Source organism: Gymnoscopelus microlampas, assembly GCF_963454915.1.
Source record: "Gymnoscopelus microlampas genome assembly, chromosome: 22".
Lineage (NCBI taxonomy): Eukaryota > Metazoa > Chordata > Actinopteri > Myctophiformes > Myctophidae > Gymnoscopelus > Gymnoscopelus microlampas.
The window spans coordinates 7,754,506-7,770,649 of record NC_139959.1 but is presented as its reverse complement, the minus strand read 5'-3'; the positions used below and the strand labels follow the sequence as shown (position 1 = coordinate 7,770,649).

The following is a 16,144-nucleotide window of genomic DNA, read 5'->3' as shown; positions in this document are numbered from 1 at the left end:
GCACAATTGTGGATGGAATCTGTGTTGCCGCGATGCCCGTTTCACTTCGATTGTCTTTAAGAGGGTAGCGTGCTGCCCTTAAAAGCAAAAAAAAAAAGGACGTCAACCTTTAAGAGCAGTGATACAATGTCCCCAACGCTATAGATAAATGTCATGTGGCTCACTTTAATGACTGCTGCCTTTCTGGGTTCTAAAGGTAAGATGTGTGTTAAGGTATCTCGGTTCCTGGTACACTTTATGGATCAATTTTTGCCAAAATGACACAGACATCACAACATGTCATTCCAGGAAGGGCAATCATTGGCATTTAAAACTTTAAAAAAAAAGAAGAAGAAAAAAGAACATTATGGCGGTTGGTTCATATATATTACGACAGCAACTTTTTTGAGAGGAAAACGAAACAAAAACAATGAATAAATGAAAGTTTGAAATAACGAAAAGAATCTCACCGATCCTGAAAGTTTGACCACTCTGACTTTTTGTGGGACCTGCGGGCACTCAGCAGCAGCACTCTTGGCTCGTTGCATCACAGTCCTTTTTACCCCAGGCTTGAGACCCAGTGTTTGACCCTGGACGACGCCAGGGACTCCCTGGATGGGCATGATCCTTTGACCAGCCTGGGGCTGTTGGATCTGACCACCGGGCCTGTTTAAGTTCTGTGGAGCAATGGTCTGTCTCTGCTGCTGCTGTTGCACAAACGCCTGGTTGGGACCAGGCCTAGGGCTTTGTTGCTGCTGCAGGCCTCCCCTTCCCATCTGCAGCCGTGCCTTGACGTTGGGACGAGCCGGGGAAGCAGCCTGAGGCGTGCCGTTGGGGGCGAAGGTGGTGCCCGCGTATATTTGTGATTGTTGGGGTCTAGGGGGGAACTGTGTCTGCGGTTGGTGCTGTGGTGGCTGTTGATGATGGTGTTGTTGTTGTTGTTGTTGCTGTAGGGCCTGCGGTGGTGGCTGCCGGTTCTGCTGCTGCTGATGTAGTTGTTGTTGTTGAAATTGTTGTTGTTGTTGTTGTTGCTGCTGCTGCTGCTGTTGCAGAGGTTGATTCTGGGATGAAGTCGGGCCTTGGCTCTGGGGGCCGGCCTGGGCGTTGAGTCTCTCCAGGAGCTCCTTCTTCCTGAGGCCCGCCTGCATCTGCCTCCTCATCTCCTTCTTCCTCAGGATCTCCTGCCTCAGTCGCTTCTGCTCCTCGATCTTCATGCGGTATTGCCGCGTCTCCTCGTCTTCATCAGGATCCTGTCGTACAGAAACACAAATGGAAAAGCATCACCGCGCGTCCCCCTCGGACCGGGACAACCGCAGCAATTGGCATGACCCTCACAGCTGTAATGAGTCGAAACCCCAGAGAAATATCTGATGGTATTGATCTTAGTTTTTTTTTTCTCCTTCCAATGGACTGAACACTGTCTTTAATAACCTTATGATTAGGCCATTAATAAAACGGGAGACCTCTTCAGCACACTAATGAGCTTGGCTGAGCTCACTAATTCAATGTTAAATTCAGAGTGAATTAATTTAACACGGAAGACTCGTGGGGTGGGGGGGGGGGACATTCAGTAAATCTCATAGTCTCATCTACATTTCAATTCAAATTCACAGAGAATCACTGAATAAAATAAAATAAAATAAAATAATTGAAACAGTAATCTAAAATCTCTGTACAGAAAATATATCGAGCCCCCCCCCCCCCCCCCCCCCTTATCTTGATGGTGCTGAAAATCTGACCTGTGGCTTCGGGTTGGACTGAGCACTTGGGATTTCCTTCCGAACCACTGTCCTCCCCGCCAATCCTGGCTGTGGTGTCGTCTTGGCAGCAACTTGGCCCCTTCCTCTGCCACCGCCAGGCATCGACGGAGCATTCTGCCCGGGTCGCACCCCTTGTGTTGCCTTGGCAACCGGCCTGAAATTGGGGGCGGAGGTGGGCCGGGCATTGTTCATGTTTGTATTGTCGGGTGCAACGGGGAGCTCTCTGAGGTTGCTGTTGCGCTGGGAGAGGATCTGTATTTGTTGCTTGGAGGCAGGAGGGTTCTGCTGGAACACAGAGAAGTATAAAAAAATATATGCCTTTATCTGTAATAGCACAATGTTTCTTAGGCTTAATTTTGGCTAAAGAAATGATGCAGAGAGATTTATGCGCTGAAATCGGAAGAGACCGGAGCGAAAGTCAAGTCAGGCACCGATTTCAGCGGCACATTGTAAAACCATTGAGCAGAAAATGGTTCATGTTAATCTCTCACCATCCTTGGTCTGATGGGGGCATTGCGCTGCTGGACGTTCTGGGGACGGGGGGTCATTTGCCTGGGGCTGCTGTGCAGCTGCTGCTGATGGAAGGGGTTCTGGCTGTGGTGCATCATGGGCCGCTGCTCACTGGGGTTTAGCTGGTGCTGGTGGGGTAAGTCCTGCCTATGATGTTGTTGCTGTTGGTGCATGGGCTGATGTTCATGGTGTTGAAGCTGGGGGAGAGGAGGGCCCTGCAATAAGCCCTTCAAATGACGTAATAAAATAGTGAAAAGAAATAAATATATAAATAAATAAAAGTCAAAGTAAGAATAACAGCCAAATGAGCCTAAGTCAAAGCTGAATCCCCTAAGAATGTTTAGGTATATCCCAGTTTCCTACCACAATAAAAGCCACTCTTAATATTCTTCCAAGTGTATATACTCTGCATATAATTAACCTCCAATGGGTGTCCTCACATAGCCGCATAGTAGTATTATAACAGTGACTCTGTCACTAGAGGGCGCTCTTGTCTATGCGTCTCCATAACAGCCCTCAAAAGGGGGACTCAAATAAACATGAGTCTTCTTCCTCCTCAACGCTTGACTAACAACGAATATAAAACTAGTTTGGTTTATTTATGTGTTCATTACTCTATTCTCCACCATTTTAATAATCTAGAGCAAACTGAAGTGAAATTCATGAATTCACAATAGAAAAAGGATGCTTATTGTTTGCCGTGTGCAATAATTGTAAGAGGCAGCATTGGGAGGATGGCATTGAAAATATCACAGTAAGCGGATATAAATTAACATATGCTTGCTGGAGCATTCATGTTCAATTAGTGGAGGGACAGACAAATAAATAAACAGCATGCCGGTTGTGCGTAAACATGCCGCAAACCTTCAGAATCACTTCATGCAAAAAAAAAATCCACAACACACGTACACCTATTGTTTGTAAATATCACTTACTCTCAGTCGTACCTGCATCCCAAACGGGAGCTGTGGAGGGGGAAAAGGGTTCCCTTGCTGTTGGTTGAAGGGCTGACGAGGGCCCATGAAGGGCCTGGGCTGGCCGGGGGGCCCGCCATGCTGATTCATGCCCGCCATCCCCTGGTGGCCCTGGGGAGGGAGGTTGGGTCTAGGGGGTTCTCTCTGGAACATGCCGAGCAGGCCCTGGCCAGGCTGGTTGAAGGACTGTCCCGGCTGGCCGAAGCCCATGTGGCCCTGGCCTTGCAGCTGCTGCTGGTGCGGGTTGTTGCCGCTGTTCATCAGAGGGGCAGGGCCCTGGTGGTCAAACATGTGCTGCTGCCCTGGAAAGCTCCTCTCTGGAGGAGAAACGGGAGGGGAAAGTGAGCGACGACGACGACACCACCACAACAAAGACGTCAAATTACTCTTGCAGTTTTGAACCGTCGTCGTGAGCATGTCAGCGGCTGCCTCTCTAAGGCAGGAGACATGAAAACCTACGTCTCTATCAACAGGAATCAAGTAAACAACCGTTTGTGCTGTACTTAACTCTATAGTGAGTGGGAAAGAATGGGAATATATGTCGAATGTGGCCTTCTGAGTGCTCATTCACATGTATGTATGTGCACATGCATATAACATGAGTGCTGCTAATAGAGCGGCACCAGAACGCTAGTAGCATACCCTGTAGGTATAACTGCCAGAGGTGATGCCCAGTAGGGTTAAATATGCTAAGAGGGAGCTTTTTTAGCTCATTTCAGGGCTGGGTATGGGGCCTACCTGTGGTGTGTGTGTGTGTGTGTGTGTGTGTGTGTGTGTATGCGTGCGTCAGATACAGCAGGGCTGGGTGTGAGACTCACCACCAATAAAGAAGGGCTCCCTTTCCTGGGGGCCTGGGGGCTGCTGGCCCCTGAAGGGTTCCATGTGATGAGGGGGCCGTTGAGGCTGGCCAAAATTATCAGGCACGTGCTGCTGGAAGTCTCCAGGTCCCTGGAAACGCACAGAACTCATGAATTATAGGCCATGTGGTGGGAATGCCATAATCACAAACAAATTAAACTAATGAAAAATGGGGATTTGGACTTGAGTATTGCATTGAACGGGGGAGAGCTTGTAATTGAATGGCTAGGGTCATTAAAAATGATGCAGAATCTTCACATGTAAACATCAATATGCGTGCCAATATTTGAAAAACCCTTGAGCATGAATTTGTGAGTAATGCAAAATTGATGCTAGGTGGAGCTTTGTTCGTATGGAATTCTAAATGCCTGGGCATCTAACAGGGAAACGAGGCTTTTCATACATTCAGACATTATCAGTCCTTCACTCCTTTGTTTCAACCATTTTGCACATTCAAGAGCTTTCCACGCAATGCACGCACTCCCGCTTCTTCGGTCTACTTTCCGAGGAAAAAAAATCCACATAACAACCCTTTAATCCCGCCTTGGAATTAGCATCTGCCTTATAACCGTCTCTTTTATTCACTTAAACATCCGTCTGTGTTGAAAAATTAACCTGCTATTCAACACGTGGCACTTCCACAGATGGGGCTGGATACCTCCTCTGAGCCCATTGTAAATTACTTAAGATCCTATCAAGGCTTAATCCTTCTTTATTCCACCGCTGCCTGGCGGTATTTAGAGGGAGATGTGTTTGAATGCTAGAGGGGCACAAAGTCTCAAAAGTTGCTTAATAGAAAGTTAATCAAAGGGGCTTTATACTGCTAGGGGATCACACTGTTATTGTGGGCACTATCGCACGTATCTACAAAGGTCATGCAGACAGGTTTGCGCAATGAGGGCTCTGGTGTCCACATAATACCTCTGAAATAACATGGCTCATCCTCTGGTTGTTAATCCTTGATAAACAGACTGAGGGGTGTTCAATATGTAACTGATGCTGTGATAGCTCTCAGCAAAGGGGAACGGTGGCCAAAGACAAATGTCATATAATGAAGTCAGGGGCTAAATGTCAAACTATTCAATGGAGGATATAATTTGGGGATTAAAAGTGCCATTTTGTTTTAGGGTCTTGCAAGGGACTATTTGCAGTTCATTGTTCGCTGTGCTGTATGCAGAGATGGTAACTTTTCTCACCGGTGAAAAATTAAAAGGGCTAAGGAGAAGAATAGGAAATAATCAATATTGTATTTCCAGATGGTATAGAAAAGTGTTTGTGTGCGTAGTCTTTATGAAGCCATTTTGTGGCTAGACTGAATATCACTATAAAAATGTATTACATATTCTTGACTTCAACTGGCTTCCAGATGAATATTTCAGGGCCATTCTCCAACAGCAAAAAAATTTAAATGCGGTCATACTAGGGGCTATGACCCCCATTTTGCACTTCTTTTTTAACAATTAAATTTGATGGGATGATAATGTATGATAATCGTGGGTAATCTGGTACTCCGGGGTAAATGGAATGTTGCCGGGTGGTATGTCACCAGAATTTCAAATTGTGTCCTTGGTAACAGCCATCTAAACTCGATTGACAGCAGGGGAATCCAACACTATGGTGCACATCATCAGCCCAGTTGTTGCCCTCCAAGCCCCGCCTCACACCCTCCTTTGGGGGGATGGGGGGGCAGCTCTCTGTAACTGTGCTATCCACAATCACTGGCTTCTGAGAAATAGGCACTGGGTGAAGCTCAATATAGAGAATTGGAAGAGCTGAATAAAATTGCAATTTCTTTTTTCTCATTTTAAACACAGACACACCAACATCAGAGCCTGGCTCTTTTGTCGACAGAGTTTGTAAATCCACCCAAATCACAATTGGATGCAGCTATTTTCCAATAGCTGATTTGCATAAATCCATATAAAATGCCCCTTCCAGGAAAATGTCAGTCAGCACCAGCGCCACCTGATGCCTGGGTATCATTAGCTGGAAGGACAGAGTAACTTAAGGCCCTTTGGCTGGCTGGCTGGCAAGCCCGTTTTCCCCCGATGCAGTAATCACTTCAGAAGGATTCCCATCATCTCTTGCATGGTTTCTTTGTTGCTGAAATAAAGAACCTCCTCTTTACAGGCAAGCTGGTGAGTTAAAATCCCCTTTTCTTTGACGTGAAATTTGGCCTTCAGAATGTGTAGTACAAAAAAAATAAGGCAAGATGCCCCCACATCGATCCACCAACCACTGGCATATTTTATTCATTCAAAACAGCGTCCCAAATATCAGCTTTGAGGCACAAACTAAAATTTGCGGAAAGTGACATTTTGCTGGCCGCATATTTTGGTTTCGGGATTCCATTATATCTGAGCACCCCAGCCCATCCATGAAGAGTTGCTAAGTAAGCCCTGCCACTGCAACCCCCGACCTCCAAAAGTCCACCCGTTCTAAAGTCCCTATCAAGCATTTCCAGTTGTGCAGATACTCATATCGGTGTTTACAGATTCGCTATAACAGTATTTTGGCCAGGGCGGGCGGTCTTAATTGGCGTAATGATATTGCCCTCACAAAAGAGACACACGCTAACCATGTGATGGAGTAAAAAGGGGGGGGGGGGGGAGTGGAGGAGCAGCTGCTACTCACAGGGAACCTCTGAGGACCCTCAGCAGGTCTGGGCTGGCTCTGAGCAGGAGGCATCAAGGGCACTGCAATGAGAGAGAACGAGATGGGTGGAGGGGTAGAAAAGGAGGAGGGGGAGCGAGATTAAAATGAGGGTCAGGTGAGAGAGTGAGCGTGAGAGTGAGAGAGAGAGAAAGCGAGATTAAAATGAGGGGTAGGAGCAAGATTGAGAGAGAGAGAGAGGCAATAGATGAAAAGAAGGAGGGAGTCCATTAGACAACTGTGTGTTAAAGGCTGTTACACAGGCATGAATAATCATGGTTGGCCATATCTTTATACAGCAGTTACATAGCTCAGGAGATAAAGGTAGAGAGATGGGCACTTTTTTGTAAACGTGTGTACACTTGGCGTGTTATTGTTTAAATAAGGTAAATCGTAGCGTGTCGTCATATTTATACAAATTAACATTTGTGCAGTGCACATCTCCAGCCTTGGACACAGCAAATGTATGGTATATGCAGTGATGTTGTTAGCTACGCGTCCCGTGTCTAAGACGCATATTATTCCAAAGGGTTGCATTAAACCCACTCTCTATGCGTCCAGGAGACACACACTATTTTACACTGACAAAATAAAAATCTACCGGAGAAGAAGAAACACCATTTTGTTTTAACTGTCTGTGCATACGTTTGATAATATTTATGAGTTATTTAAAAAATATCGGTTAATTAGTCCTAAATGGATAGCCATGTGTTGTCGTGTACATGTTGAACCATTTACCCGCTGCATCCCTAATTAGAAGAATCACATTCTGTGCTAGAATTCAGAATGGGAAAAGTGAAAATGCTACATATTCATGTTTTGACACCAAAAAGAGGATAATCTCATGCAACATTTGGCACAATCCAGTTCTACCAACAATATGCAAGTGAACTGAAATTTCTGTCCCGCAGCTTGTACTTTTATTTATTTATTTTTTTGCCTATCATAGCCAGGCATGCATTTGATCATAACTAAAGGATAGCCCTGATCTTCGAGTGCAAGTCTTTTCTAAAGCACAAGAAATGAATCACCCACTCCCTACAGAGCACTGTAACACACATGCGCACACACACACACACACACACACACACACACACACACACACAGAGCTAACAGAATTCCAATCGTAAACTGGACAGACAGGCCAGATAAAACCATCTCAGGGAATGAAATGGTGATGCTGCCAGGGAAAAAAAGGAGGATAAACCCATTACTGGCTGGGAGACGTATTCATGTGTCATTCAGCCAAACAAGAAAATGACATTCTAATCCAGACACCTTTCAGAGTAGAGCGAGGATAACTGCCAACCGGAATGGCATCATGTACCTCTACGGAGCAACAAATCGCCCTGATCGTAAGACCCTAAAATAATTTACAGCTGGCAAAAACACGCTTACTTCCATATACCACTAAACGAGAACCCACTTCACACACAAGCCCCCCACCTTAAGAAAAGACTACAATTTAAGACGCCTGATGGCGTTTCAATCTACCTTGCGCGGGGCTGGACGTGGGCGTGGGGCCTCTGAAGTGGGGGTTGATGTGGATGTTTTTGGATTGTGGAGGCTGCGGGGGCTGAGGAGGGTGATGTTGGCCAAAGTTGGGTGGCGGAGAGTTCATCATACGCGGCGGCGGCGGCTGCTGCTCCATCTGGGGGCGTGGCTGGGGCGGCGGCGAGCGGTGAGCCATGTGCGGCGGCGGCATGAGGGGCTGCAGGGGCTGCTGGGCCAGCGGGCCGCCGTGCTCCTGGAAGGGCGGCGGCCCTCGGGGGCCCGATGGCTGGTGGTGCTGCTGGTGGTGCTGCTGGTGGTGATGGTGCTGCTGCAGCTGGTGGTGTGGAGGATGATGATGACGGGGAAGAGGCATTCTGGGCTGATGGGGTGGAGAGTCAAAAACAAATAGTCAAGGTGGATTACTTTCTCAAAACAATCGGATTTCAATAGGTAAGTTCACACTACGAACGTGGATGCTTTAGGCAGATGCCAACCCTAACCCTAATAACATATAAATGAAGGCACAGAATTGTCTTAATTAAAGGGATTTCTATCCATGTCACTTGATAGCATTCGTTCAAGTTCTGGATACCCTTGGAGCTGATCATTATTGCCCTATTTCATTATTTCCACTTGCTGCTGCTTGCAATAAGCAATTAAATGGACCAAATGAGAATAAGAGACAGATCATCGGGGCTACCGTTTCTACCATGAGCAGTCTTGTTCTCTAGCCTCGCTAAATTGTCACTTTGACACAAATTGCGCTTAATGCGCGTATTCCTCAGCATGTAGATTCTTTAACGTAATGATTCACAAGTCCTGCAATATTAAACAATCATAGTCTCATTCACAAATCCCTTGACTTTCCAGTGGTTCATCAGAAAGCAATTTATGTAGGTCACAGGTTTAAAAGTGACTTTGTCTTCCCCAGATAGTGAAAGGCCTTGCACGAACTGACGAGCAATGTAAATGAAAGGATTATATGCTAGGAGAGATATCTACCAATACAAGCCCACAAGAAACGAAGTCCTGTGCAAAGAGCAAATTGAATTTGGTATAATGCTGCCTAAATGGAATACGGCCAAATGATTTGGTATAATCCATATATCAACAGTGATAAGGAGGTAAAGAGTGGTTTAACTGACTTTTTTCCACAAGCAAATGGCCATAGGTCGAGCTGAGAATCATAGTGAGAAAATACGTTGTTGTATTTTTGATGCTTGACAGAAGGTATGAGGTAAACCCAGAGGAGAACCATTTCAAATCATCTTATCCACTGAAGCTGGTGCGCTCACTCCAGCTAATCTTTAAGAGCAGTGGCATTACGCCATGTAGCAAAACAATAGATTATCCCCTTAGCAGGTGTTCACGGCAGTCTGCCGTGGACAAATTGTCTTTCTTTTACATAATAGTTAGATCCACATAATAAGCAACCCACTGTAAGGAGCAATGATCACACAGGAGAGGCCAGTACAAGATATAAACGTTCTCAAACATTTTCATGTCAAGGACATCTATACAAGCTCATTAAATAGCCGATGTATATACGTTTAAAATGGTTAAAATGATTTTGACTTATTATTTAATTTAGCCAGGGACACCCTGGAACCCCCTCAAGGACCCCTGGGGGTCCCCAAACCCCACTTTGTGAACCACTGATATAGAGGACAAGGGCTATGGAGAAGTAATATGTAGAAATAAACCCACTGCAAGGACATAACTGGGTGATTTACCTGCATGCCCATGTTTCCCATCATTGGAAACCTCTGGTTATTCATTCTTCCTCGCCCGCCCCTGAAGTCCAGCATCCCGAACCCTGGGAAGCCTCCTCTGCCTCCTCTTCCTCCCCTGAATCCTCTCCCCCGGCCTCCGAAGCGTTCCTGTTTCTTCTGCCTTTCCTGCTCTTCAAATTGCATCAGGTCGGCCTTGGCCTGCTCTGAGAGCTCTGTCAATGAGAGAACAGGAGCATGAAGTACTCAAGCATCAACCTTAAGTTGCCTGCAGGGCTATGGATAGACACTCTTGGAATGATCAGCAGGGCGAGCAAAGCAGCATAGGTCTACTATAGTCTTAGGGAAGAAATAGAAGCAGATGAAAACAAAAAGAAAAAGGAATATCAGTGGCTTCAATTTAGGTGATTCTCTATGCCAGTGGTTCTCAACCTTTTCAGGCCGCGACCCCTAACAAGAATCATATTTGAACTGGGGACCCCCCGACATAATCATATTTGAACTGGGGACCCCCCCCCACCCAGACAGCTAATCTACAAGCTTGTAGATCTGCTATTTTCACATGTTTGCCTCTTTCTGGTCTTAAAGGTAGGGTACGTGATTTTCTTTGGTTAAAATAAGTGTTAAATAGCTCTATATTCTGATAGTACTCATTGCTATAGAGTGTTTGTTCAGTAACAGGAGTCTCCTTGTCTCTCCAGCTCTTTATAAAACAGAACACTTATTTTCATTTCAGTTTCAGTTTCAGATTTTATCCAATCAGGATAGAGAACTCAATCAGGATATAGATTAAACAAGTGAAATTGGAAGTGATTACACTAAGAAATGAGCAGGCAAAATTGGAACTGGAACACTATAAAAATTAAGCTTAAAAATTGGTACTTTCTCCTGATTGGCTGAGATTTTGACACCTACCGAAAAATGTATTTTCTGTTTATTAAGGAGCTGGAGAGACTCCTGTTACTGAACAAACACTCTATAGCAATGATTACTATCAGAATATAGTACTTTAACCTTTTAACAAAATACTTTTTGTTTTAACCAAAAAATAATCACTTACCCTACCTTTAATTCATTTATTTTTATAAGAAATGTTGGGCTATTTTTTTTTAAACATTTTTCAGTCATCTGGAGAGCCCCCCAAAATCATGTGGCGACCACAGGTTGAGAAACACTGCTCTATGCAAGAGACGTGATCCAAGACAGAACTGAAAAGTACCCAGTGTTTCAGGGATGTTCCTCCTTTTCCCAGCGGCATCGGCCAGCCGCACGACAGTGCCATCCTTGCGCTCGGATTTGAACCTCAGTCGACCAGACTCTTCGTCCTCATCCTCCTCTTCGTCAGATTCCTCCTTCGCATCATCCTCTGGTTCAGCCTCATTCTCAACCTGTAATAATGACACAGAAATGGTTAACGGAGATCCATTCCCAATTTTACCGTTTACCATTTGATTTAATAGTTTTATTCAAAAATGAGTTAACTGATGACTCGCAGATGGCAAATGGGGTTGGAAAAGAAACGGAAATCAAATCAAAAACACATTGTACTACTGTCTGGCGATACTCTGATTTCTAACTTCGATACAACACCTTGGAAAATATCAATATTCAATACCTTTCCAGACAGCCACAATATAATAATTAGAGGGCTGCATTATATTGCAATGTAGTGCAATTATGATATTATACTAACCCTAACCCACTATATCAATAAAGTTTATTGTTGTGTTAGCAGCACTACTCTGTAGCACTGTTTGCATAAGGGCTGGCTGGTATCCTTTGCCTTCCCTTATTCATTCACCTCAAATGTTAAAATGTGAAATACTTCCAAACAGCTCGCATGCCGTTTTCCCTTTGTGTGAGGCGCCACTCCGGACAAAAGACAAGTCAAATCACGCGAGGGGAGTGGTTGAAAGAGGAAGCACCATTTGGATTGCCCTTTGTCCAGAATGGCCCCTCATATTTGTCAATCAAAACCGTCCATGGAGGCTCCATGCACATGTCATCTTTATCAAGCTAAAACCGCATAGAAACCCACAAACTACAACATGACAAGCCCCCGCTATATATTTCCAAGTGGAACAAACGGGATGGGTCAAGCGATGAGAGCTGAGAGAGCAGCAGTGTGAGTGAGAGGTGGGGCTGCTCCATGTGGACAACTCTGTTTGTGTTATATGTTTGAGGGTAGCCTGTGTGTTTTGCTGTCAGAGCAAGAAAAACTGCTTGTTGTTTTTCTTGACTTTTGCCCAGCATATCTTGTTACATTATTGATACTTTTATTAAACAGTATTCGTTCGCAGTCTCGTAGCCCAATAGCTGTATTGGAGAAGGTTGTGTACTTAAGAAATGGTAGAATTTTTGAGAATGCAATTATCTGCATATTTAAGACATTGAGCAGCAAGTGGAAACAGCGATGTTGAGCTTTATGTGTTGAAACCCTGCCAATGAAACGGAACCTGTTAATGGATTGTGATATAAGTTCAATCAAATAAAATGAACTGTTTGTAGCTCTATTGTGTAATCCCAACACGGTAAATCTGAAAACTTTGTATGGCATTCAAGTTATAGGTGCAACAAGAGGTGTAAGTACAGACTTTGGCAAGAGACCTAAAAACTAAGGTCAAAATCTGAAAACCTTTCAGCCCAGTGGTTCTCAAAGTGGGGTCGGGGGATGCCCAGGGGTCCTTGAGTGGAGTCCCCAGCAAAATGTGTTAATATAGCATAAACAAGGGAACCAGGAGACCTGGTACTGCCAGACCCCTAGTGGTTGAAATCTGAATGGCCGGACTTCGCATGACGTGTGTGCAGAGGAAAAGAGAGGAAAAGAGGGACAGACCGACCGACCGAGCAAGCCTCATGTAGGCCGACCCCCTGGGTCTGGCAAAAAACGTTTACCACTATTTTAGGCTTCAGCTATTCAAAAACAGCCGATCTATAAGCTCAAAACGAGACGCATTGTGAGCTTGTAGATCTAATATTTTTTTAATTGTTTGAAAAATGTTGGAAAATGTTGAATAATTCCGACCATTTTTAACACATTGAGTGCCAGGGGTTTTCAAAACAGGGTACCTCCAGTGCCTGGATTTAAAAAAAATGTTGGACCTTTTTCAAGTAGTCACAAAATATTTTCAATGATCACCGTCTTCACGGTGATCCCCTCATTACACACAGAGGTCTCGTACAATCCGGGGAAAAACATTAAAAACATTCGGTAATCCGTTCCATAGTTGCAGCCAGTTGAAAATAGTCATAATACATAATACATACTAAAAAAGAAAATTACACAGGAGCCGAGATACAGGCTTTTGAAGTCATAAGTTAACCAGGAAGTGGATTGGAGTCTAAATCTTCGAAAAATGATATCTCCTGGTGCTGTGAAGGAGAAAAAAAAGAAAAACTTTTTTTTTCATATTTTTGCCCAAAAACGGTCATAACCGTTTTTGGCACACCTCGTTTGGATTATGAAAAACGGTCCGGACCGTTTTTGGCACTCAATGTGTTAAAGGACGACTTCACCACTTTTCAACCTATCTTCATATAGTTGGTCCTCACTAATACTCATGATAAAATGGTACAATTTTTTTCTACTTGGTCTGTGTCTCATAGGAGGGCTGTGGACAGTCCAGAAACCTGTCTACCACTGACATCATCGTTAGGCATGATTTTTTTTTCCAACAAGATTTCACATTTTTAATTTCGATTTTTATTAACACGAGAACAATTGCTTCTTTTATTGCATTGCAACTTTCCAGGAATAGAAAGCCTGCAGTTTCTATTAGCTTGGATTCCCCATTGATGATGTCACTGGTAGACGGGACTCTGAACTGTCCACAGCCCTCCTCTGAGACACAGACCGAGTAGAAAAAAATTGTACCATTTTATCATGAGTATTAGTGAGGACCTATTATATGAAGATAGGTTGAAAAGCGGTGAAGTCGTCCTTTAAGTAACACTAATCTTCTCTTATCCCTGGCACAAAATATTTTCAGATCGGGGTCTGCTGCCAAATACAAATCAATTTGGGGGTCGTTGACATGAAAAAGTTTGAGAACCACTGGTCGCGGGTACATTTTTATGGGTCGCAAGTAAATATCCCTTTTATTTTTTTCATTTCCTACATTTTGTTTTTAATTATTTCACTAGCCAACACACAAAAATAATTCCATAAATAAATACCCCAAAAAATTAAGAAATTTCATAAATTCGAAAACAAATGTTTATGAAGTAGTGAAAATAGCCGATCGACGTGTTGTGAGCTTGTAGATCTGCTATTTTCACTAGCTCGGGTCCCAGACAAACGTCTAATTTCTCTTTTGGGTCTGGAGCTAAAACGTTTGAGAACCATTGCTTTCGCCTCTACCTCTTCTGATTCGAGGAGCTGAGAACCCCCAGCATCCTCTTCCTCTTCTTGCTGCTGCTCCTCCTCTCCTCCTCCCATCTGCCCCGCCTGGCCTCGAGGAAGCTCCTCCCGCTGGACTCCCCGCTCGTCTAGTGGCTCATCAGCGTAGCTCGTTGCGTAAGCATCATCCTAACAACCATAAATGAAAATCCATTATTATTTGTTTGCGCTAATTAACACATTCCCTGCCATTGAAGTCGAACTCCCGTCATTTCAAATCTTGAAAGATTAGTCAGAATGTTTAAAAATGCTGGCAAAAGCTACAGCCTGTTTTAGAAAAACCCCTGGCAGTGAATGTGTTAACAAGCACTTATCATTCACATTTCGATCAGCACAATGGAAGAAATTGGTTGCACTGTGTGGTCTTCTAGTTCAACCCAGTGGCTCCACTATTCTTGTTTATCAAAATAAATGTAGTGATACAAATACAAGCATGATAGACCCTCCAGAAAAACGCGATTATGCGATCGCAGAATTTACCGCATAATCAGCAAAATGGCGCATAATTATGCGGGGGTAACGTTTTTTCAAAAAGGCCGCATCGCATAATATGTGCATCGCATCGCATAATACGCACATCGCATCGCATAATATGCGCTTTGCATCGCATATTTCCGCATATTTCGCAACTTTTAACATATTTCGCATTTTTAGCAACTTTTCGCCTATCGCATATTTCGCATATTGCCGCATATTTCACAACTTTCCGCATATTTCGCAACTTCCCGCAATTTCACAGCATAAAGTTGCAAAAAAAAACACATATTTCATCGCAAAATCAAGCTTTTTAGCCCGCATAATCAAGGATTTTTGCCCGCGTTTTTCTGGAGGGTCTATAATGACATCCAATAGGGCTGTAGCCTGGCATGGCCAGACTAATATCACTGCGTAGATATTAGTCTGGAATCTCTGTGTGGAACCTGCATTTCAGAGGGGCAAATTTAAAAAATGCCTCTGGTGATAAACCCGCCCCATGTTTGCATACAGGGCCCTGATTGGTCCCTCACAACTTTGAAGGGAGAGAAATCCATTGAGAGGGGCCAGACCTAATCTGCCAAGGGCATTTTTCTTTTGCAATAGCAGATTTGTCTGGAACCAGGCTAATAAGGCTGGGCAAGTTAACCGAAGATGTACTGAAACCATTATACCCAGCTTTAATAGCTTTGAATATTTGCAGTCAAATATTAATTTCAGAAAACTCTGAGGGCAGTGTAAAACTAAAAGTGTATAAAATAAAACGTTTGAAATAATCACGATATTGATTTGAAGTCATATCGCCAAGCCCTACGATGACATCCTCTATGCTATGAGATATGGATGTATGAGTCAATACTGTTCAGGTTGCTTCAGCTACAATAAGTTGCCCATATGAATCTAATACATGGTGAAAAAGGCCTGCAGTTGGAAATTCAAACCTCTTCATGAGGAAAATAAACAAACAAACACAGGGAAAAAGAGAAATGTTATGGATGGTGGGGATTTGGGAGGGCCACCACGGTGCCCCAACAACCCCCACCACCACCCAATCTGTGCATTACCATAACATTGGAAGCAAGGCTTCATTACCATTCCTGGCCGCATTTGAAATTCAATGAGATGTAAATGTTTGACATGATATACAGAAATACATGGGAAGATAAAAAAAATACAAAAAAATACATGGGAAGATAAAAAAAAAACACCCCTCTCCGGTTCAATGATGGTGAAACTATCATCGACTGACTCTTTCACAAATCACTTTCATTGGCCCGTCTCTTTATGTTCATGACTCTGAGCCGGCAATTAATA

At 44.0% G+C, this 16,144-nt stretch overlaps 1 protein-coding gene across 7 annotated transcripts in view; it reads right to left on the bottom strand.

Moving 5' to 3' along the window:
* rbm33a (RNA binding motif protein 33a) overlaps positions 1–16,144 on the bottom strand; it is a 44,806-nt gene that overhangs the window by 10,135 nt on the left and 18,527 nt on the right. For 2 of the 7 annotated variants that reach the window (XM_084048893.1, XM_084048899.1), the window contains exons 6-15: positions 14,318–14,485; positions 11,177–11,345; positions 9,961–10,172; positions 8,228–8,606; positions 6,716–6,777; positions 4,042–4,171; positions 3,185–3,540; positions 2,231–2,476; positions 1,719–2,024; positions 450–1,229 (exon numbers count right to left, since the gene is read on the bottom strand). In XM_084048893.1, the coding sequence (XP_083905019.1) occupies positions 450–1,229; positions 1,719–2,024; positions 2,231–2,476; positions 3,185–3,540; positions 4,042–4,171; positions 6,716–6,777; positions 8,228–8,606; positions 9,961–10,172; positions 11,177–11,345; positions 14,318–14,485 (2,808 nt within the window). The remainder of the gene's footprint in view (positions 1–449; positions 1,230–1,718; positions 2,025–2,230; positions 2,477–3,184; positions 3,541–4,041; positions 4,172–6,715; positions 6,778–8,227; positions 8,607–9,960; positions 10,173–11,176; positions 11,346–14,317; positions 14,486–16,144) is intronic. The other 5 variants (XM_084048894.1, XM_084048896.1, XM_084048897.1 and 2 more) reach the window with 5 other exon arrangements.